This window comes from Daldinia loculata, assembly GCF_022478755.1.
Source record: "Daldinia loculata strain CBS 113971 unplaced genomic scaffold F4817scaffold_8, whole genome shotgun sequence".
NCBI lineage: Eukaryota > Fungi > Ascomycota > Sordariomycetes > Xylariales > Hypoxylaceae > Daldinia > Daldinia loculata.
In genome coordinates this window covers 1-18,124 of record NW_026054862.1, presented here as the reverse complement: position 1 = coordinate 18,124, position 18,124 = coordinate 1, and the positions used below count along the sequence as shown (strand labels likewise).

Here is an 18,124-nt window from a genome sequence, read left to right as displayed (position 1 = left end):
TGTCGTTATCGACGATCTTCTACCTGTCCGCAATAACTGTATAGGTTCCATTCATAGGTGCCATGTGGTGCATGGTGGGACCGTAAAAGACCCCGATTGCCGCCTGGAACCACGGAGGGGTATAAATGCCTTGTATGCGAGCACCACTAGTCAATGTTTCTTCAATCCTAATATACTATTACTACGCAGTTTTTTAGCCACAGAGAATATGCCGCTGCTACTCGTCGTCTACACGGTACTATTTCTTGCTGCATTTGGCAATGCTGCTGGAACACCACCGATAGGCTATCAGAGACAGACATTACTATCCAAATCCGCCCTAGGCAATGATTCATCCAAGACGGCCTCATGCTCAACATGTTCACTATATGAGCCAGCAGAGCAAGTGACTGCTCCAAAGGCCAATGCCTGGGCTCAAATAGCACCGGAAGATAATCTGGCTGTCTGGAATCTTCTTCACGACCCTGCTTCTAAGTTAAATCTAACCGATCCAGATACGGCAAAGGTGAACGACAACTACGTATGGTATATAGATACCGTGCCCGTCAACAAATCTGATGTACTTCCATACCTAGATGGATCAGGGCCAAAGCCTAGTTCGTGGGCTCGGGTTATCATATTCGAAGGTGGCAAACATGAGCCGGTGTCACAAGAGTACATGGTCGGTCCTTTGCCTGTGTCGAGTGAGACTGTTATCCAGAAACTGGACTATCCGTTCAATGGCGGGACAGGAGGTGCCGTGCCTTTCAACGGGCGATTTTTCGATGAGAAGCGACGTGAGGCCGCAGAACCCCTATTGGTTTCCGTGATGTCTAACCTTACTGATATTACGTCTGCGCTCCTCGGTGGTGTTTTCTACGGCTATAATGATTCCAGGTCGACTCTGGTAGCGGCTCCTACTACTCCCACGTCATTTAACGGAAGCCAGGCGTTTCAGGTCATTATGTTTAGGCTTCCTGGGCCTGCTAGTTATCTGAGGCCACTAGATTTCTACGTTATGCTCGACACCACTGGTACAGATGCTTCGCTGTATAAACTCAAGGGGCTGGTGACGAACACGCGATTCTTTCGGACGGTCGCAGAGCTTCGCGCAGCATTCAAAGCAGATGAGTTAGTCGAGGAGTTTTACCAGCCGTCCGACTACGATTGGGCGTTGGTCAAGTACAACGCTGCGATGGGGACTCGTGAGCTGGAAGATAAGTTCGCGCCGCAAAATCTCGAAGTCGGTGGCAAGCGGTACAAGCTGGACTCGGAGCAAAAGTACGTCGAGTACCTGGGATGGTCATTCTACGTCGCCCACTCACAGACCCTCGGGATCATGCTCTATGATATTCGCTTCAAAGGTGATCGGGTGCTGTACGAGTTATCGATGCAAGAAGCCGCTGCGCAATACGGCGGTTTCCAGCCAAAGGCCGCTTCGACCCTGTATCACGATACATATTTCCAGTTAGGCGCCGATTTGTTCCCGATGGTTGAGGGGTTTGACTGTCCGTTCGGCTCTACATTCTGGAACGTGACTGTTCATAATGGGAATACATCTACCGTCAATCCTAATTCTATCTGTATTTTTGAGTCAGATGCGGGGTTTCCCCTATCTCGACATCGCGAAGGGGACGTGTCTAACGACTACGGCTTCTCCAACCTGGGCGTTGTAAAAGGATCGTTACTGACACTGCGCTCCATCGCCACCGTAGGGAATTACGACTATCTATTCGATTACGCGTTCCATATTGATGGTAGTTTGGAGATCACGGTTCGAGCATCGGGGTATCTGCAATCCTCCTTTTTCTTCCGCGACCAGGGTGCGTGGGGTCCTCGCATCCAGGAGGCTACGCAAGGATCGCTACACGATCATGTGCTAACCTGGAAAGCCGACTTCGATATCCTCGGCACTGAGAATAATCTTCAAGTAACAGAGCTCAAGACGGTCAACACGACGCAGCCATGGTGGCCGGAGCTCGGCGAGTTCGAACAGATTGCGCTGGAGACTTATAATGTCAAGAAAGAGCGAGAGCTAAGCTGGGCAAATAATGGGCAGCTCATGTACGCTGTGAACCACGCCAGCGCGACGAATAAATGGGGTTCGCCGCGCGGATACCGCATCGTGCCAGGTAAATCAAATATCCGGCTCAGCACGTTAAAGTCACCGTTCTCACGACACAACACCGCGCTGTCCAAATCGCATCTAGTCGTAACGCGGCAGCATGATACAGAGCCATGGGGCAACAGTATCCAAAACCTCAATATGCCCTGGAAGCCACAGCAGGACTTCTCCAAGTTCCTAGACGGCGAAAGCGTCGAGGACACGGACCTCGTTATGTGGCTGAACCTGGGCATGCACCACTTCACGCGTAGCGAGGATATCCCTGTAACACTGTACTCCGAAGCCGTCAGCAGCATCATGTTCGCGCCGCAGAACTTCTTCGATCAATCTCAGGACGGCGACCTTAAGAATAGGAGGTGGTATACTGCACCGGGGACGACGGACGATAGCAATGCGACGGAGCTTGTTAGCGAAACATACGGGATCGACTTGCCGCAGTGCAATGTAGCGTTGCAAGAACCTACCGTCGCGCCTATTATACAGCTATAATAAGTACTTCCTAGCTCTCAAGGAAAGGGTATGTTATGCTTAAGCCCAAGTTTACCGATTCGCGCTTAGAAGTACGAAATAGGATATACCTTAAAATTCATAATACCATCTAACTAACATGATATCCATATAGTAGTTAGTTAGGTAGTCAATGATCGTTATCCGACGTTTGTTATGCCCATGGCTTAACCCCTATCCTGTCCCACTATAATTTCTCTGAAGCCGGCGTAGAGATGCGACCCATATAACATCAGAAGCAAAATACGGTTCCTCTTCAGAGCTGTTTTTGCTTGGGCGCCTTCGCGATTAGAGCTAGTTGGATCGTCGCCCCAACCTGCATAATGCTTGCGAGGAAGGATGAGAAGGAGGACCATATAGTCGGCACAAGTAAATACACCGGTACCGCAAGAACGGCGCATATAACACCGGCGATAGTAAAGTAACAAGCATACTTCCAAGCGGTGTTATCATTGAATAACCTCTGGTGAGCGACAAGCATGGCCGTGGAGAGGCCTAGAAGTTGAAGTATCGTGTTTTGGATTTGCACCCAGAAGTCCGAATCTCCGGTAGAGCCTGGCGTATTGGGTGATCTAGACCAGGCCATACCCATGGGTATGAAACTTAACGCCACCACCGTAAAGACGATGAAAATGAGCGTCGACATCTGAAAGGTAGGTGGTGATTCCTGATGAATCTCTGGCACCGAGCGAGGCTCTGGTAGTATGGGGTACGCTTCCTCGTACTTCAAGAGCATATCTCTCTTCGCGAGAATAGCTTCGCAGTGATGATCGAACCCGGAAGCCCGAAGCTCTTTTTCGACAAGGTTGAAGCTATTCTCTACCGTGACTCGGCAGTTCTTAAGATCGACGGCTCGGTTCCTCGCCTTTTCCAGATGTTTCGGTGTCTGGTGCTTCGATAGACTCCTCAAATACGCCATGTTCTCAGCCGCCCGCTTCCATATATCGATATAAGACTTTTCGCCCAAGTTTGCCAGTAGTTGCCAAGCAACAGACTGATCTAATGAGAGGTAGGTTTTCATAACTTCGTCCAATGTTTGGAGATCATCGTTGTTAAATCTTGTCGACTTTAGGTTGGAACTAGACCGGGTCCGTAACTTATTTCGCCATCGTAAATATTCATCGACAATAGATTTATATTGGACGTTCGCGCTGTGGACGGCCTGAACTATCGAGACCAGGCCCAGGCGACAGTCATTTGATAGGTTATCGCTGTTCTGGGTGTTGCTCGATGGTGCTACATTTCAAGTTAGTTACAATAGCTATCGGCTTCTCAATAGAGAATAAGCAACGTACGCATCCACCCCTGAGCGCTATTAGGGGATGGTCTCCGCTTCCTTTTCATTCTTTTAGGATGAGTCCCCTGTCTTTGGAGAATGGTTGATCCCAATTGATTGGTAACAAGGACGTCCATTCTAAATTGAAGTTCGCGGTCACAACATTGATCCGCAAGTCGCGTCTTATTTTCGCGTAAATAATTGTTAGTTTCACGCGTCGGATTGGGGTCTATCATATCATATATGTGCCTCTTAATGTAGGTGTGTTACATTGCATATGATTGTGGGCTGTGATTCGTCTTGTTTTCGGACCTGTCATCATCTCCCCGATGAGAATCACCTCCATCCCACCGTATTAAGACGGCTGGATGTTCTATCGACGCACACTTCTATCTTCTAATTTTTAAGTCTTTATTTTTCTATTATGGGTTCTAAATTAGAATTAATCCTAAGCTCTATTACTTAGCTGCTGTAACGGACCTTGGCCTTTAGTTTTGATCTCAAGGTAACAATATTCCCGTAAGGATTTAAGGATGTATAACAGGAATATGACATGCAGTACATTTCCTGATCTCATCACCACGCCAAAATTACATGTTAAATGTTATTACTTTATATATACGACACTTTCCCATATAATTAGGTACTGGCCTCTAGAAGTCTCTGCACACTTGGAACGAATATATGAGTATATGGGTTTCGTATCATTTATTAATTTAAGTACAGCGCTCGGAGAGCTCGTGATGCGTTGACCACGCCGGTACTACAACTGATTCTAATATCGCCAAACATGTATTTGAACGATATATGATGGATGAGTCGAACGCCCCCGTCCGTTGTTCCTTCTTCCAAGTCAAGCTCCCTCTGCTTTATTCCATGGCGATCCATGTTAATTTCTAAACTGTGGCTCTGTTCCATCAAATACTCCAAAGCAGAATCGTGCTCAACTTCTGAGATCGTGCAGGCCGTTTGACTTATACAAACGGCAAAATATAGATATCCTGTAGAAAACTCCTTCGGTCTCGAAAATATGAGCACAAATCTTGCTGAATTCGATGAACCGAATCGCAAAACAAGACTACTGCCACTGGCTGACTTTTTGCTTATCCAGGGTGGATAGAAAGACGAGAGCTCGAACCCAGCGGATACTAACTCGTCTATATATAAGCTCATTGTCTCATGCTCCTTTTTGTTGGACTTTGGCCAAGATACCCGTGGCGGTGCTGTTAAGGGGTTCTCTCGTATATAGATAGGAGTTGTTGTCGCCTTCGTGACAAAACAGTTCCACAATAATGGCACGCGACTAAGGAAAAATAAGAATTTCGAGTTGTTAATAAGGGAAAATAGTTTGGCTCTTTGGATATGGAATGGTGGACTGCCCGGTGCCCGGCTGTAGTGATTCTTGTCCCCACCTTTTGTGTTAACCAACGGAACAACCAGGTGGCATCGGTAGCCATCTACGGTGAAAGCGCATCTGAGAATGGCCATAAATACACCAATTTTGGGATCAATAGGCCGAATGGGAATTGCCGTCTGTATTCCAATGTTGGTCATTGCAGAATGAGAAGTTGTTAACGGCACCTGAGGGCTTGTTTCGTCGCTTTCGAGACTCTGGAAACTGTGGCAATGAGTGAAGTCCGAAGGTGACCGAGCAAGGACATTGTCAGCATATATTTTGGGGCGTTCATTTAGTCTTAGGCGGTACCCCCAAGCCAATAAGCTATCATCATTGCGTGATTTTATGATTTCTTCTTGGAGACGTAGGAAGGCTTTATCTCCTTCGCCGTAAAGTAAAGGCATATTAACTTCGAGGAGACCTAGAAGACTATAGGCCACGTCTTCAACGCGCGTTGTTTTTCTGTTGGCGGCCCATGCTAACCGAGCTGCAGCGCAGAACTTTGAAAAGTCTCCGGTATCAAGGGCCTTCTTTGGGATATTTGTAATGTCAGAGAGAAGGGTGAGCAGACCTAACCGATTGAGGTACTTTTCTTGGCTAGGGAGCGCACTCGAGTTTTGACCTCGGTATGAATTCGCGGCTCGAATAAGCCGACCGACTTGAATTTGATTCCAAGTTTTGTCAAAGAATACCAATTCCATAGGCGCGAGTGTCTCCTGGAGCGTCCAGCCCCTAGTAAACCAGCGACTTCGTCGAAACTCGGAGGATAGCTCATATGGATCATCTTCTGCAGATACATCGGCTAGGTATATGTAGCATACCATGGACCTTTTATACCACTGGAACATCGAGTTGATACCTTCGGAAAGTTCAGCGCTGCTTGACTTGTCAATGCAACAAGTATCAATCCACACGTAGTGCAGACCATCTTTTGCCGCTTGCTGGCAACATCCTTCTATTTTTGCATAGCCATCTAGGATCTTGGGACCCCATTTCAAAAGATCTTGAAAAGTTATCTCATGTTTGCACCACGTATGAGACTATACCATTTCGTATTAGTATTTAATCACTACGCCCATCTCCCACTTGGGTTCACTACCCTTAAGTAAAGCCAAATGGAATAAATATCTGGGGCTTTCTGACAGAGATGAACTGGAGTTATACCCACTAGAATAGCATAGGGCGGGATGGAGTCACCATTGAATTCCTCCAGTTTTCTTGTATGAACATGGAGAAGCCGCATTGGATAATGGTTATTGCAGTTTAACAATCGGAAACCAATCTCCCCACACGGGAGGGAAGAAACTAGAGTGGAATATGAACATATTGAACAATTACTAGACCATGCTGTTTACCACCCTCACCGAAGTGAATATTCATGATTGGAGGCTTAGTCGACAGGTGTTCCTGCAACACAGCCACAGAAATAGAGGAGAGATCCTACCACTGCTGTGTGATGATCTTCGTAAACCAATCAGCTCTTCAGCCGGCAGAGCTGTCCGAGCTGAAAGTTTCAGGGGTTACGGTAGGACTGCATATAGGATTATTGGCTTACGATCTGGTTGATCCCCTCGTAGTGGAGTAGGTTACGTGCACTGCATAAAGCTCGAAGATGGGGGTATTCATTGGAGACCTGGAATCGAGCTTTAAAACACTGGCCATAGCTTGGAAGTATAACACAATCTATTATAAGGGAACGATACCTAAGTATGGTTGAATATACATGGTTACGCAATAGGGGTGAAGCCTCTGTCGAATGAGAATGGATCCCAAAACTCGGCTTATAGATGCAGTAACTATGAGAGCTTAATAGCAGATATGCCGAGGTAGCCCTCCAAAGATGTGAAGTTAAATCAAGCCTTCTTCTTCACCACCAGTAGCACACCCGATTCTGCTCTCTTAATAACCTCCTTCCCCTTTTCTACTCCCGCCTCGTGAAGCAATCGCTCAACCTTCCTTCTCATCAACCTCGCGATATCTTCCTCCGTCCCAGCCTTCTCCTGATTTTCCTGCCTCCATCTTTTCACCGTGCTCACCGTCCCCATCAAGGCCTCCAGCTTATCCAAGTCCACCTCCGGCTCCCCCACCGCGAAAAATTGCTCTCCTGGCAAGGCGCCCTCCTTCCCGGTTCCAAATTCTATCCGGGAAAATGATTCCTTGTCGAAATCCGCGACAGGAGGTTCCACACTCCATGGCAATGGTAGATCAACGTATAAGCCCTGGGATAGGAAACTCCCGGGAGCCATGTGCTTCACGAGATGTTCCTTCTGGAATGCGTGAACCGCGGCCTGGATCGCTGCGGGATTCGGAACACTATCCGCAATTTTCGCACTCGTATACGTCCACAGCGCCACGCTCCCACCCGGCTTCAAAACTTCCGCCGCCCTTGCCCAGAATGCCGGCATATTAAACCAATGGGCTGCAGTTGCGGCGGTAAGGAGGTCGATACTGCCGTCCGGAATTCCGGAGAGGTCTTCAGCAGCGGAGACTTCGAAGCGGATCGGCTCTCCACTTCCAGACGTCCCGCCAAGTTCCTTCGCGCTTGTAATCATGCCCTCCGAAGGATCAAAGCCGATAGCATGCTGGAAGCGCGTGCCGAGGGCGCGCACGGCGATGCCTGGTCCACAACCGACATCAAGGAGAGTGTCAACCTTACCGCCGGTAGATATATGCCGGCTAAGGATGGTGTTGTACAGTGTGGGGTGGTAATCCCGTCGGAATTGAGCATAGTTAGACGCTTCGGCGGGGGTAAAGGACCGGAAGGTGGTCTCCGGGACGGCCTCGGAAGACATTTTGGCGGGCAATGAGCAACGTTTAGATTGATTATAAAAATGAAAGAGTTAAGATGCTGAAATTGTGCAAAGTGAAAGTACTGCGATCTAATTTATAATATTATGTTATCGTTATATTAAATGATGCGTTAGTAAATTTCACGGTGAAGAGACTCCTTTTGATATAGCTGAGCGCCGGCGCTAATGAAATTCTCCGTGAACTCCGGTGGACATTAACTACCTGCCTACCGGTCAACATAGTACTCTGATCTACATCTTGATCATCTAGGTAACTTCGGCTCAAAAGGCGAAACACGGACTGAAAATGCTGCTAGTAAAATTGTTGCTAAGTGAAGAGGAAGAATTTGGAAATGAGAATTATGTCACCGGAATGTCGGCATGCAAGTATATTCTCCGGCGCGGCGCGGTCCTCCGGCACGGCCCTCCGCCCTACCTGTTCTTAAAGATGACGCACTCTCTAGGCGATGCACAATCGCATAATCCATTAAAGTGAAACTTATCAAAGACAAGTTGAAAGAATCTTCAATGGCGGCATCACACTTTGAGTTTCTCCCTTTGTTCTCTCACAATGCTATTGAATTATTCTTTCAGGACCAAGTCTTGTAAAACCAGTCAGCTGATGTAAAATGAATCCTAAGGCACAAAGTATTCACAATGACTATTGTAGCTCGTAATATAGTATTAAAACACTCTTAAGTTTCTAATATATATGAAATGTTCTTCAGAGCTACCAATTTCGCCCTACAGCTAGAGAGGACATACAGCTATAACACAAAAGAAGAAGAAAACCACCCATCACATCCCCAACATTACAGTACATCATGTCCGCTATAGACACCATCAATGCCCTCCACGCTGAGGCGTCGCGAATTATTCACATGGTCGGTCGAGCACCTACCCGCGCTGAGCAGAGCTTTGCGCTGGAGCTAGCTGACAAGGCTATGGAACTTGCTATCGAGGCCGGCTTCGACGGTCCCGCGATAGAGGCCTGCGAAGCCTTCCAGCGCCTTTGCTACGACTCTCTATTACGTTCCTACAGCTGGACAGACAACCACGAGCGTCGCATGTACGAGAAAAGCTCGTCAAGAACTCCTGTACAGCGTAAGCGGTCGGCCAGGATCTACAATGTCGACAAGGGAGAGCACATGCTCGAGGCTCTTGAGGCTGTCCATATTGGAAACTTGTTGAGTAACCGTACCTCGGTTGAACCAGATGCGTGGAATCGCAGGATTCGGTGGGTCGATGAAGTTATGGACCAGCCGATTCGTACGTGGGTTCATTAGCACGATAGCGTGCGAGCGTACTTGTAGGCATCAAGCCTGGAGCTTGTTGCTTGGCAGTGCGGATAGGTCCTTTTCTTAGCCTACTACATATACTTCATCTAAGGTAGGTTTAATTTAGTGCAATACAATCGGCTATATAGGAGTCTATTCGATATGTTTTACATAGTAATTATTATTTTTTAAAAAAATACATACGCATATCTGTTAGTGAAACGTGACTTAGACAATGTAGCTATACTCGGAATTTATAGCCACTTCTTTCTCTAATTACTTTCCCAGAGAAAATCTACTATAATACTTACGTGGCAATACGCTTGATGCCATACCATTCCTTAGGCATCGTTTGAGTATGGTTCCAATGATTACCCTTGACAACGCTACATCACATTCTAGAATCATGGTATCCCACTGGCGCAGCTAAATAAGGATACGCCAGAGCCTCACGATGATATCGACGTCGGACGAATTTTTGTCCGCCATCTTCAAAACCAGGTCTTGATCTAGTGTCCAACCAATGGGAACCCTGGCTCGATCGCATTCGGTTGATCGCCAAGCGCTGCGCCGCCGGGACTGGACTCTAATACTAGAACCAATGGAGAGGCTAGATGGTAGCGGGTGCGAAGAGAATCTGGGGATGGTGATAATTTAGTACTCGATCACTGTAGAATCACTTAACGGTAACCTTTGTGAATAGGCTACGCCAAGTTCACTTACTATGGGTTTTGCCTTTCCTAGAATATACGGCGGGATTGCCACGCGGCCTACTGTAAGAAAAAATGATAATGATGTTTCAGCTCTTGGGAGATATAATAGGGTCAATATCAACTATATTTATAGGTCCAAATCATCTTACGCCTTATCTTTAACTACCTCTGTTCATAGTTTCTTCTATATATACCATATTCAACTCTTAAGTTGCCGTATGTCCGCGGTTCAGAACCATCCCCTACGCTCCTTATAGATCTGCTTTATCTGCCTTCGTCTTCAAGCGATCTCGATAATTGCCAAATTTTCCATCCAGGCCATATCGTCACATCCTCCATTAGCAAAGAGTATACTCGAATAAAGCTACTAGGAAATTGAGGAAATATGTCGACAGGTCTCCCACCAGACGTACCGCCATACACCAAGGTCTTCGGGCCTGGTGCCAACTGTACTCTAGAGATATGCCCCGTGGAGATAAGCGTGTATGGCTACGCGCCTAGTCTCGCTGCCAACGTCGTCTTCCTATGTCTGTACATCCTTTCTGCATGCATACATGTCTACCTGGGGATTCGATGGAAGAGTTGGTTCTTCATGGGATGTATGGTTCTCGGCGCCGTCAATGCCACTTTGGGCTACGCAGCTCGGATTTCCATGCATTACAACCCGTTCAACTTTGCGGCTTTTATGATTCAAATCAGTTCGTCTCTTCTCCCCGTACCGTTGCTGTCTCCGTCGGGGTATTAACTACGATATGATAGTTTGTGTTACTAGTGGTCCGGTCTATTATTCAGCTGCTATCTATGTGACACTCGCAGCGGCGTAAGTAACGGCCCTAATGCCTCTCAGTCTCTTTCAAATACACTACGACCTGTCGATTGTCTTCAATTCACTAACTCGTACATAGCATCAAAGATTTCTCTCCTTCACTTTCCCGCTTTAGACCCGACCTTTTCTACTGGGTCTTCATTCCATCCGATGTCGTCTGTTTGATATTCCAAGCGGCCGGGGGTGGTTTATCTACTGCATCATCAGGCACGAGCGAGATTGGGGTAGACATGGCGCTTGTCGGTCTTAGTCTGCAAGTAGCCATGATGGTGATCTTCTGTGGCCTCTTTGGAGATTACTTGATTCGCTACTTCCGCTCTACCCAATACCAAGCAGACCTAGGAAGAAACATATCCGGTTTGGATTTTGGAACTAGACTAAAGGTCTTCTTTAGCTTGATGACATTAGCTATAATGTTGATTTTAGCTCGATGCACGTACCGGCTTGTCGAATTGCGTGAGGGGTATAGGGGTGAGCTTATTCATGACGAGTCTTTGTTTATAGGCTTGGAGGGAGTGTAAGTTCCCATTTGGCGTAGTTAATAGTATTATGTTACATGCTAATCATTTGTTATAGATTGGTTATTTCTGCCGTGTATTGCCTCATGATTGCTCATCCCGGATTTATCTTCAAGAAGAGTCAACAAATTTTGTTGAATGTATCTGGTTCGGATGGTTACGAGTTTCAAAAGGTCCCTTCTCAGACGCCCGCCTCAGCATAATCGATACTTTCAACTGCGAGGTTCGAAGTTTAGACGAGACATATCATCTGCCGATGCCTTAAGAGCCGCATCAAACCCCAGCTCTCACTTTTCATTTCTACAGATCATATAGTCTTTGTACACCTAGCTCTGTTTATGTTATCTCCGGTTCCATTCGAATGCCACTGTTAATAAAATTAAATTCGCATAGACTTAAATAGTATTCAACATGATCCGTTGCGTTATAAGTTGAAATTGGACACAAATTTTCATCGTCTGGGAAGCTACGATTCATCCAATTCTCGATTCAATTCTCGATTGGTCTAGTGGTCAGGATACCTGCTTGTCATCGCACAAGTACGCAGGTGGCCGGGGTTCGATTCCCCGATCGAGAGCATCTTTTTGTTTCTTCGGTATAAGTTTGTGGGGGCATCAAGTCCATGTGGGTTCGGATCCCACTATAGTTGCCCTAATTTTCCCAGCTATAATAGTCGATACCTTAGGTAGGTAAATAAGTTTGCGAAACTATCCATTTTACCCGGTGTTTCCAGGGTTATCCTTTGTTATCTTTTCAGTAAAAGGACAGTTGATGCGGTATAGCCTGTTAATTACTCCATTGTAAAGGGTCTTTTATATCAATGTCACACGGACAATAATGCCAAGAGATTGTTGGTTGGAGAAAATAATTAATAAAAAATATAAGATAATTATTTCAGGATTTATTAAATAAAAAATATTACAAAATCATATAATTATATATAAATAAAGTTAATATATTAATAAAGATTTAATTAAATTAAAAGATATATATTTTAAATTATTTATAAATAAATTAAAATTTTTTTTTAAAAAAAAAAAAAAAATTAAAAATTTTAAAACTTTAAAAAATTATTAATAATTTTAATTATATTTTAAACCTTTTATAGCTTTTATTATAAATAATTTTTTATTATTTTAAAAAGATTTGATATTTTAAAAGAGCAACACTAGCTCGGCAGTGGGGGGGGCCCTATTCAGGCAGTAGCCACAGTCAAAGTGGGGCAAACTAAAGGTACGTCTCCCACCATACAACTTTTCTAGTATCTTTTTGTACCTCATGTTCATTTTTCTTGTATATGCACTACAATTCTTACATAACGCCTTTCGACCAAATGCGCGCCCTCCTATTGGCTAAATCCCACACCGCCTGCCTGGCAATACCCTTATCTCGCACCTTATCTCGTGGCCTCTTTTGCGTCCTCTTGTACGGCCTCTTATTCAATTTAATTCAATTACGTCGATTTAATTCAATTTAATTATGATGTAAGGCCCTTAGATCTAATTATAGATATTACTATTATTCGGTCGCATGCAATCATTCGGAGGTAAAAGGGCTGAAAACAACGTTTTTATTGTATAAGGCTAAAAGGCTGGTTGACAGGATAGACACAGGCTATGCGATTAGATTAGATATGAGGCTAGCTAATAAAAAGGCGTGCATCTTGGAGAACTGGGGATTACGCGGGGTTGGCATGAAAGGTATATGTGTATGCCAATAAAATTGTATGGGAATACATGTAGTACTTGTGTGACTCCCGCGTGACCCCCGGTTGTGGCTGGACGATGTGGCTACTGCCTGAATAGGGCCCCCCCCACTGCCGAGCTAGTGTTGCTCTTTTAAAATGGTATATATATTTTGGATTATTATTTATTTTATTTTATATTAAAATTTTAAATTAAAATTTAATAAAATTTAAAAAAAACCTTTTATTATTTTTTTTTATTAATAATCTTTTTTTTATTTTAGTTATTTTTTTTTTACCATTATTATTTATTAAAAAAAAAACTAAATTAAAGTATTTTTTTATATTAAATTTTATATTTTTAAAAATTATTTTCTTTTTTATTTAATTAAAAAAAAAGTTTACAAAAAAACTTAAAAATTTTATATTTTATAAATATATAATTAAATTAATTTTTAATTAAAACTTTTTTAAAAAATATTTTTAAAATAAATATTAAAAATATTTTTTAATTTAATTTAATATTTCGGAATTATTTTTAATTTAAATCGATAATATAAATTTAATATATTTTAATAATAATTATATTTTTATTTTATATAAATTGTAAAATTATAAAATAATTATATAAAATATATTTAAAATTAATATTATTAATTTTATTATTATTAATTTATTTAATTAATTAATTTAATTATATGGATAAATAAAAAAGATTTATAAATCTTTTTAATTTTTTATATATTTAATAAATAAAAATTATAAAAATAATTAAAATTAATTTAATTAATAATATTAAATTTTATAAATAATATATAATATTATAATATAAATATATTAAGTTAATATAATAGTTTTAATTAAATAAATTATTTAATTTAAATAATAAATTAAATAATTTAATTTAATATTTTTTTAAAAGGTTTAAAAAATAATTATATATTTTTTCAATAATAATAAAATATAATAAATAATAATTATTAAATTAAAAAATATTATCCGAAAATAATATAAAACTTTTTTAAATTTTTAAGTTTAATAAAAGTTTTAAAAAAATTTATTAAAGAAAATAATAATTTAAATTATTTAAAAAAAAGGTTAAATTAATAATTTTTTAATTTAAAAATATATTAATTTAACGTATATAAATAAATGTTTCCGGGAATAGTTAAAAAAACTTTAAGTTTATATAAAAATTATATTAATTAAGTTTATTTTAAAATTGGTAATTAATTAGTTTATTTTTATAAATTTAATTTTATAAAATATTAAAAAAAAGGTAATATTAAAATTCTTTTTTAATTAATTTTTTTAAAATTATTAATTAATAATAATAAAAATATTTTTGTTTAAATATTTTAATTTAAAAGTTAAAATTAAAGATATTTTATTAATATAAACGTTATAAAATGTTTAAGTTAAATAAATTTCGGAAAATATTTATATTTAATTTAAAAAAATATATATTAAACCTTTTATTATATTAGAAAAAAATGGATAAAAATTAAAATTATTTTATATATTAGTAAAAATTTTAAGAAAAAATTTAAAAAGTTTTAGTAATAATAATAATAATTAAAGACTGTAAAATTTATTTTGAAAATTATTTTGCAAGTTTTTATTTTTAAGATTTAATAAGTTTAAATAAAACCTAAAATTTTAATATATAAATAATACCAAAAAACGATTATTATAAATATTGGAAAAGTTTATTAAATTTATTTTTATAATTATTAATTTAATATATTTAAATAAACCATTTATATATAATAGTAAAAATTTTATTAAATTTTAAATTTAATAAATAAAAGTTAAATTATATTTAAAAACTTATGTAAAAAACTTTTTTAAAAATTATATTTATATTAATTAAATAAAATTATTATTTATAAATAAAGTTTAATTATAATATTAATAATATTTTAATTAAATTAAATAATTTCATTTTATAAATCAATACATTAATTATATATTAATTTTATAAAAATAATTTAAAGATTTTTTAAAAAAATATAAAAACTTAAAAAAAATATATAAATTTAAATATATAAAAAACGTAACTTAATATATTATAAAATTTTTAAACTTTAATAAAATTATTTAATAATTTAAAATTATTTTTTAAAATTATATTATTAAAATTCTTTTTAATAAAATTATTAAATTAATATATTTTAAATAAAATAAAATTTTAAATAATAATAAAAGATTTTTTACTATAATTTAAAAAATTGGTTAAATTTATAAAAATATATTAATTAATTTAAAACTTTTAATAATAAAAAAAAGGTTTATTTTAATAACGGAATATTTAAAATTAAATTAATAAAATTGTAATAAAAAAATTTATTTTAATTTAAATTAAAATTAATTTTTAAAAAATAAAAATTAATTTAAATTTACTAATAAACCAAAATTTAATTTCAAAAATAATTAATAAATTTTAAATAAAGAAATTTTTTAAAGAATTAATTAAGTAAATATTAATTAATATAAAAAAAATAAAAAAAATATGTTAATAATATAAACGTAATATTTATAATATTTTTATTTATTTTATTAAAAAAAATATTAATAATAAAAAATTATTAATATCCTTAAATTATAAAATTTTTTTAACTAAATAAAAATATAATAATAATAAATAATTAATTTTTTTATTTATAAAAAAATTAAAATAAATATAATAATAAAAAAAATTAATTAATTTTACTTTATTACTAAAATTAATAATAATAATTTGGATTTTTAAAAATCTTTTATATTATATTTTATAAAATATTAAAACAAAAATAAAATATTTATTTATACCAATTCGCCGTAACCAAGCAATTAGCCAAAAAACTTAATAAATCACAAAAAAAAAAGTAAAAAAAACCTTATTTAAAAAAAAAAATTTTAATAAAAATAATATTAATATTTAATAAATAAAAATTTTTTATAAAAATATTATTTAATATAAAAATAATTATACTTATTATATTTATATTTAAAGATAAACTATAAAATTTTTTTAAAATAAAAAAAAATATACCAAAAATAATTATATCTTTTAATATTATTTATATAAAAAAAGAAAATTATTATTATATAAATTCTTTAATATTTAAATATTAAACCAAATATTATACTTATTTAAATTTTAAATTTAATATTATAAATAATAAATATAATTTTATTTTTTTATAATAATAATTAAAAATTTATTAATTTATAAATATTTTTTCAAATTTAAATAAAATATATTTCTTATCTAAATATTACCAATGCCATTATATAAAAAAAATTATTATTAAATATATTATATTAATATAATATAATTATAATAATCTTTTTTTAAAAATATTTAAAAAATTTAAAAAATTTATACTTATAATAAATAAAAAAATTAGAAAATACTTTTTTAAACATTAACTATAAAATTATATTATTAATTTAATAAAAAAAAAAATACCTTTATAAAATCCTTTTTATATTATAAATAAAAAAAAACTTAATACTTTTAAATTATAATTAAAAAATATATTTAATATAAAACGTATTTATAAATTTACTTTTTTTTATATATCTTTAATATTTTTTATATTAAAACCTAATTTTAAAAATCCACTTTACTTAATAATAAATTATTAAAAATTAAATATAATAATAATATTTATATATTATTTTATTTTACTTATATTAAAAATATAAAACTAATTTTAAACTTTATAATAATTTATTAAAATAAACTTAAAAGCTAAATTTAATTTAATTTATATTTAATAAAATAATAAATAATAAATAATATTTAAATATAAATATAAATTTTATAAATATTTTATTATACTTTTTAAATTAAATAACGCGTTTATTATCTTTTAATTTATAATAAATAATATTTTTAAAAATATAATAAATAATAAACTATTTATATATATTAATAATTTATTTATATATACCATTATTTAAAAAGAATATAATAAAATAATTAAAAAAATCTTAAAAAAATTTACCACGTATTACTTCGCAATTGCCTTGTATAAATGTAAATAAATAATTTAAAAAATAAAATTCTTAAACTATATTATTAACTTTTAAAATATTTTTATATTTAAAAATAAAATTAAATATATTATAAAATAAAAATCACTAACCAACCTTAAAAAATTATAATAATTTATAAATTTTATAAACTTTTATAAATAATTTATTAAAAGATTTTTAACAATAATTAAACCTATCACAAAAACCAATAAAAAAAATAAAAAAAATTAAAAATAAATATTAAAAATAAATAAAATTTTTAAAAATTTAAAAGTTAAATTTATATTAACCCCAATTTTTATTTATTTTAATTTTAAATTATAAATTTTCTTTAAAATTAATATTTTAAATTTTATTATTAAAATTATTTTCTTTTAAAAAAATAAAAAAATAAAACTTTAATTTATAACCTTTTATTTTTAAAAATTAACTCCAATAAAAATAAACTATAAAATATATAATAAAAAATTATTTACAATTATTAATTCTTTTAATCGATAAAAACATTATTTTAAAGGAATATAATATTAAATTAAAATATTTTTTAACTATTAAAATTTATTTTATTTTATAATTATTAAAATTTTAAATAAAAAATAAATAAAATAAACGTAATAATTTTTATTATATTGGTTTATTATTAACTATTGTTTTAAAAAATAAAATAAAAAAGTTAATATTTTATCCAAATTATTATAATATCGGTTTAAAAAAAAAGGAGTTAAATATTAACCGGTTACGTTAATATTATAAAAAAAACATTTTTTATACTTATTTAATTTTAATATAATACATTTAATAACAATTATTTTTATATTAAATCGTTTAAATAACCTTTTAATTTTAAAATAGTTATTTAAATTTATAAAATAAATTAAAAAATTAAGAAAAAATAACCTATTATATATAAAAAAAAAATAATTTAAATAATAATTTTAAATTATAAAATAATTTTTTATATAAAAAAAAACGTTTATAAATATTTTAAATATTTTAAAAAAAAGTTAT

At 35.1% G+C, this 18,124-nt stretch overlaps 6 protein-coding genes and 1 non-coding gene across 7 annotated transcripts; 4 read left to right on the top strand and 3 right to left on the bottom strand.

Moving 5' to 3' along the window:
• Window positions 1-208: 208 nt before the first annotated feature.
• F4817DRAFT_312954 (amine oxidase catalytic domain-containing protein) lies at window positions 209-2,593 on the top strand (the record flags this gene model as incomplete). The annotated part of the gene is made up of 1 exon (XM_049300186.1): window positions 209-2,593. One exon carries the CDS (start codon window positions 209-211, stop codon window positions 2,591-2,593), a length of 2,385 nt encoding a protein of 794 aa, XP_049161819.1.
• A 137-nt stretch (window positions 2,594-2,730) lies between these two features.
• F4817DRAFT_277941 (uncharacterized protein) lies at window positions 2,731-4,103 on the bottom strand. The gene is made up of 2 exons (XM_049299516.1): window positions 3,907-4,103; window positions 2,731-3,847 (listed from the first exon to the last, which is right to left on the bottom strand). The coding sequence occupies exons 1-2, from the start codon at window positions 4,022-4,024 to the stop codon at window positions 2,868-2,870; spliced, it is 1,098 nt and encodes a 365-aa protein (XP_049161818.1). The 5' UTR covers window positions 4,025-4,103; the 3' UTR covers window positions 2,731-2,867.
• A 450-nt stretch (window positions 4,104-4,553) lies between these two features.
• Window positions 4,554-6,662, bottom strand: F4817DRAFT_328154 (HET-domain-containing protein). Its single transcript, XM_049302126.1, has 2 exons — window positions 6,452-6,662; window positions 4,554-6,323 (listed from the first exon to the last, which is right to left on the bottom strand). The coding sequence occupies exons 1-2, from the start codon at window positions 6,524-6,526 to the stop codon at window positions 4,599-4,601; spliced, it is 1,800 nt and encodes a 599-aa protein (XP_049161817.1). The 5' UTR covers window positions 6,527-6,662; the 3' UTR covers window positions 4,554-4,598.
• Window positions 6,663-6,947: 285 nt separating this feature from the next.
• F4817DRAFT_328152 (methyltransferase) lies at window positions 6,948-8,497 on the bottom strand. The gene has a single exon (XM_049302125.1). The coding sequence runs from the start codon at window positions 8,073-8,075 to the stop codon at window positions 7,137-7,139; it is 939 nt and encodes a 312-aa protein (XP_049161816.1). The 5' UTR covers window positions 8,076-8,497; the 3' UTR covers window positions 6,948-7,136.
• Window positions 8,498-8,896: 399 nt separating this feature from the next.
• On the top strand, window positions 8,897-9,358 carry F4817DRAFT_312950 (uncharacterized protein; the record flags this gene model as incomplete). The annotated part of the gene is made up of 1 exon (XM_049300185.1): window positions 8,897-9,358. The coding sequence occupies one exon, from the start codon at window positions 8,897-8,899 to the stop codon at window positions 9,356-9,358; it is 462 nt and encodes a 153-aa protein (XP_049161815.1).
• A 1,089-nt stretch (window positions 9,359-10,447) lies between these two features.
• Window positions 10,448-11,756, top strand: F4817DRAFT_368946 (RTA1 like protein-domain-containing protein; the record flags this gene model as incomplete). Its single annotated transcript, XM_049307293.1, has 4 exons — window positions 10,448-10,760; window positions 10,822-10,882; window positions 10,968-11,405; window positions 11,465-11,756. The coding sequence occupies 4 exons, from the start codon at window positions 10,448-10,450 to the stop codon at window positions 11,607-11,609; spliced, it is 957 nt and encodes a 318-aa protein (XP_049161814.1). The 3' UTR covers window positions 11,610-11,756.
• Window positions 11,757-11,900: 144 nt separating this feature from the next.
• On the top strand, window positions 11,901-11,983 carry F4817DRAFT_t39. Its single transcript has one exon. It is a non-coding gene; the product is annotated as a tRNA-Asp (tRNA).
• Window positions 11,984-18,124: the final 6,141 nt, after the last annotated feature.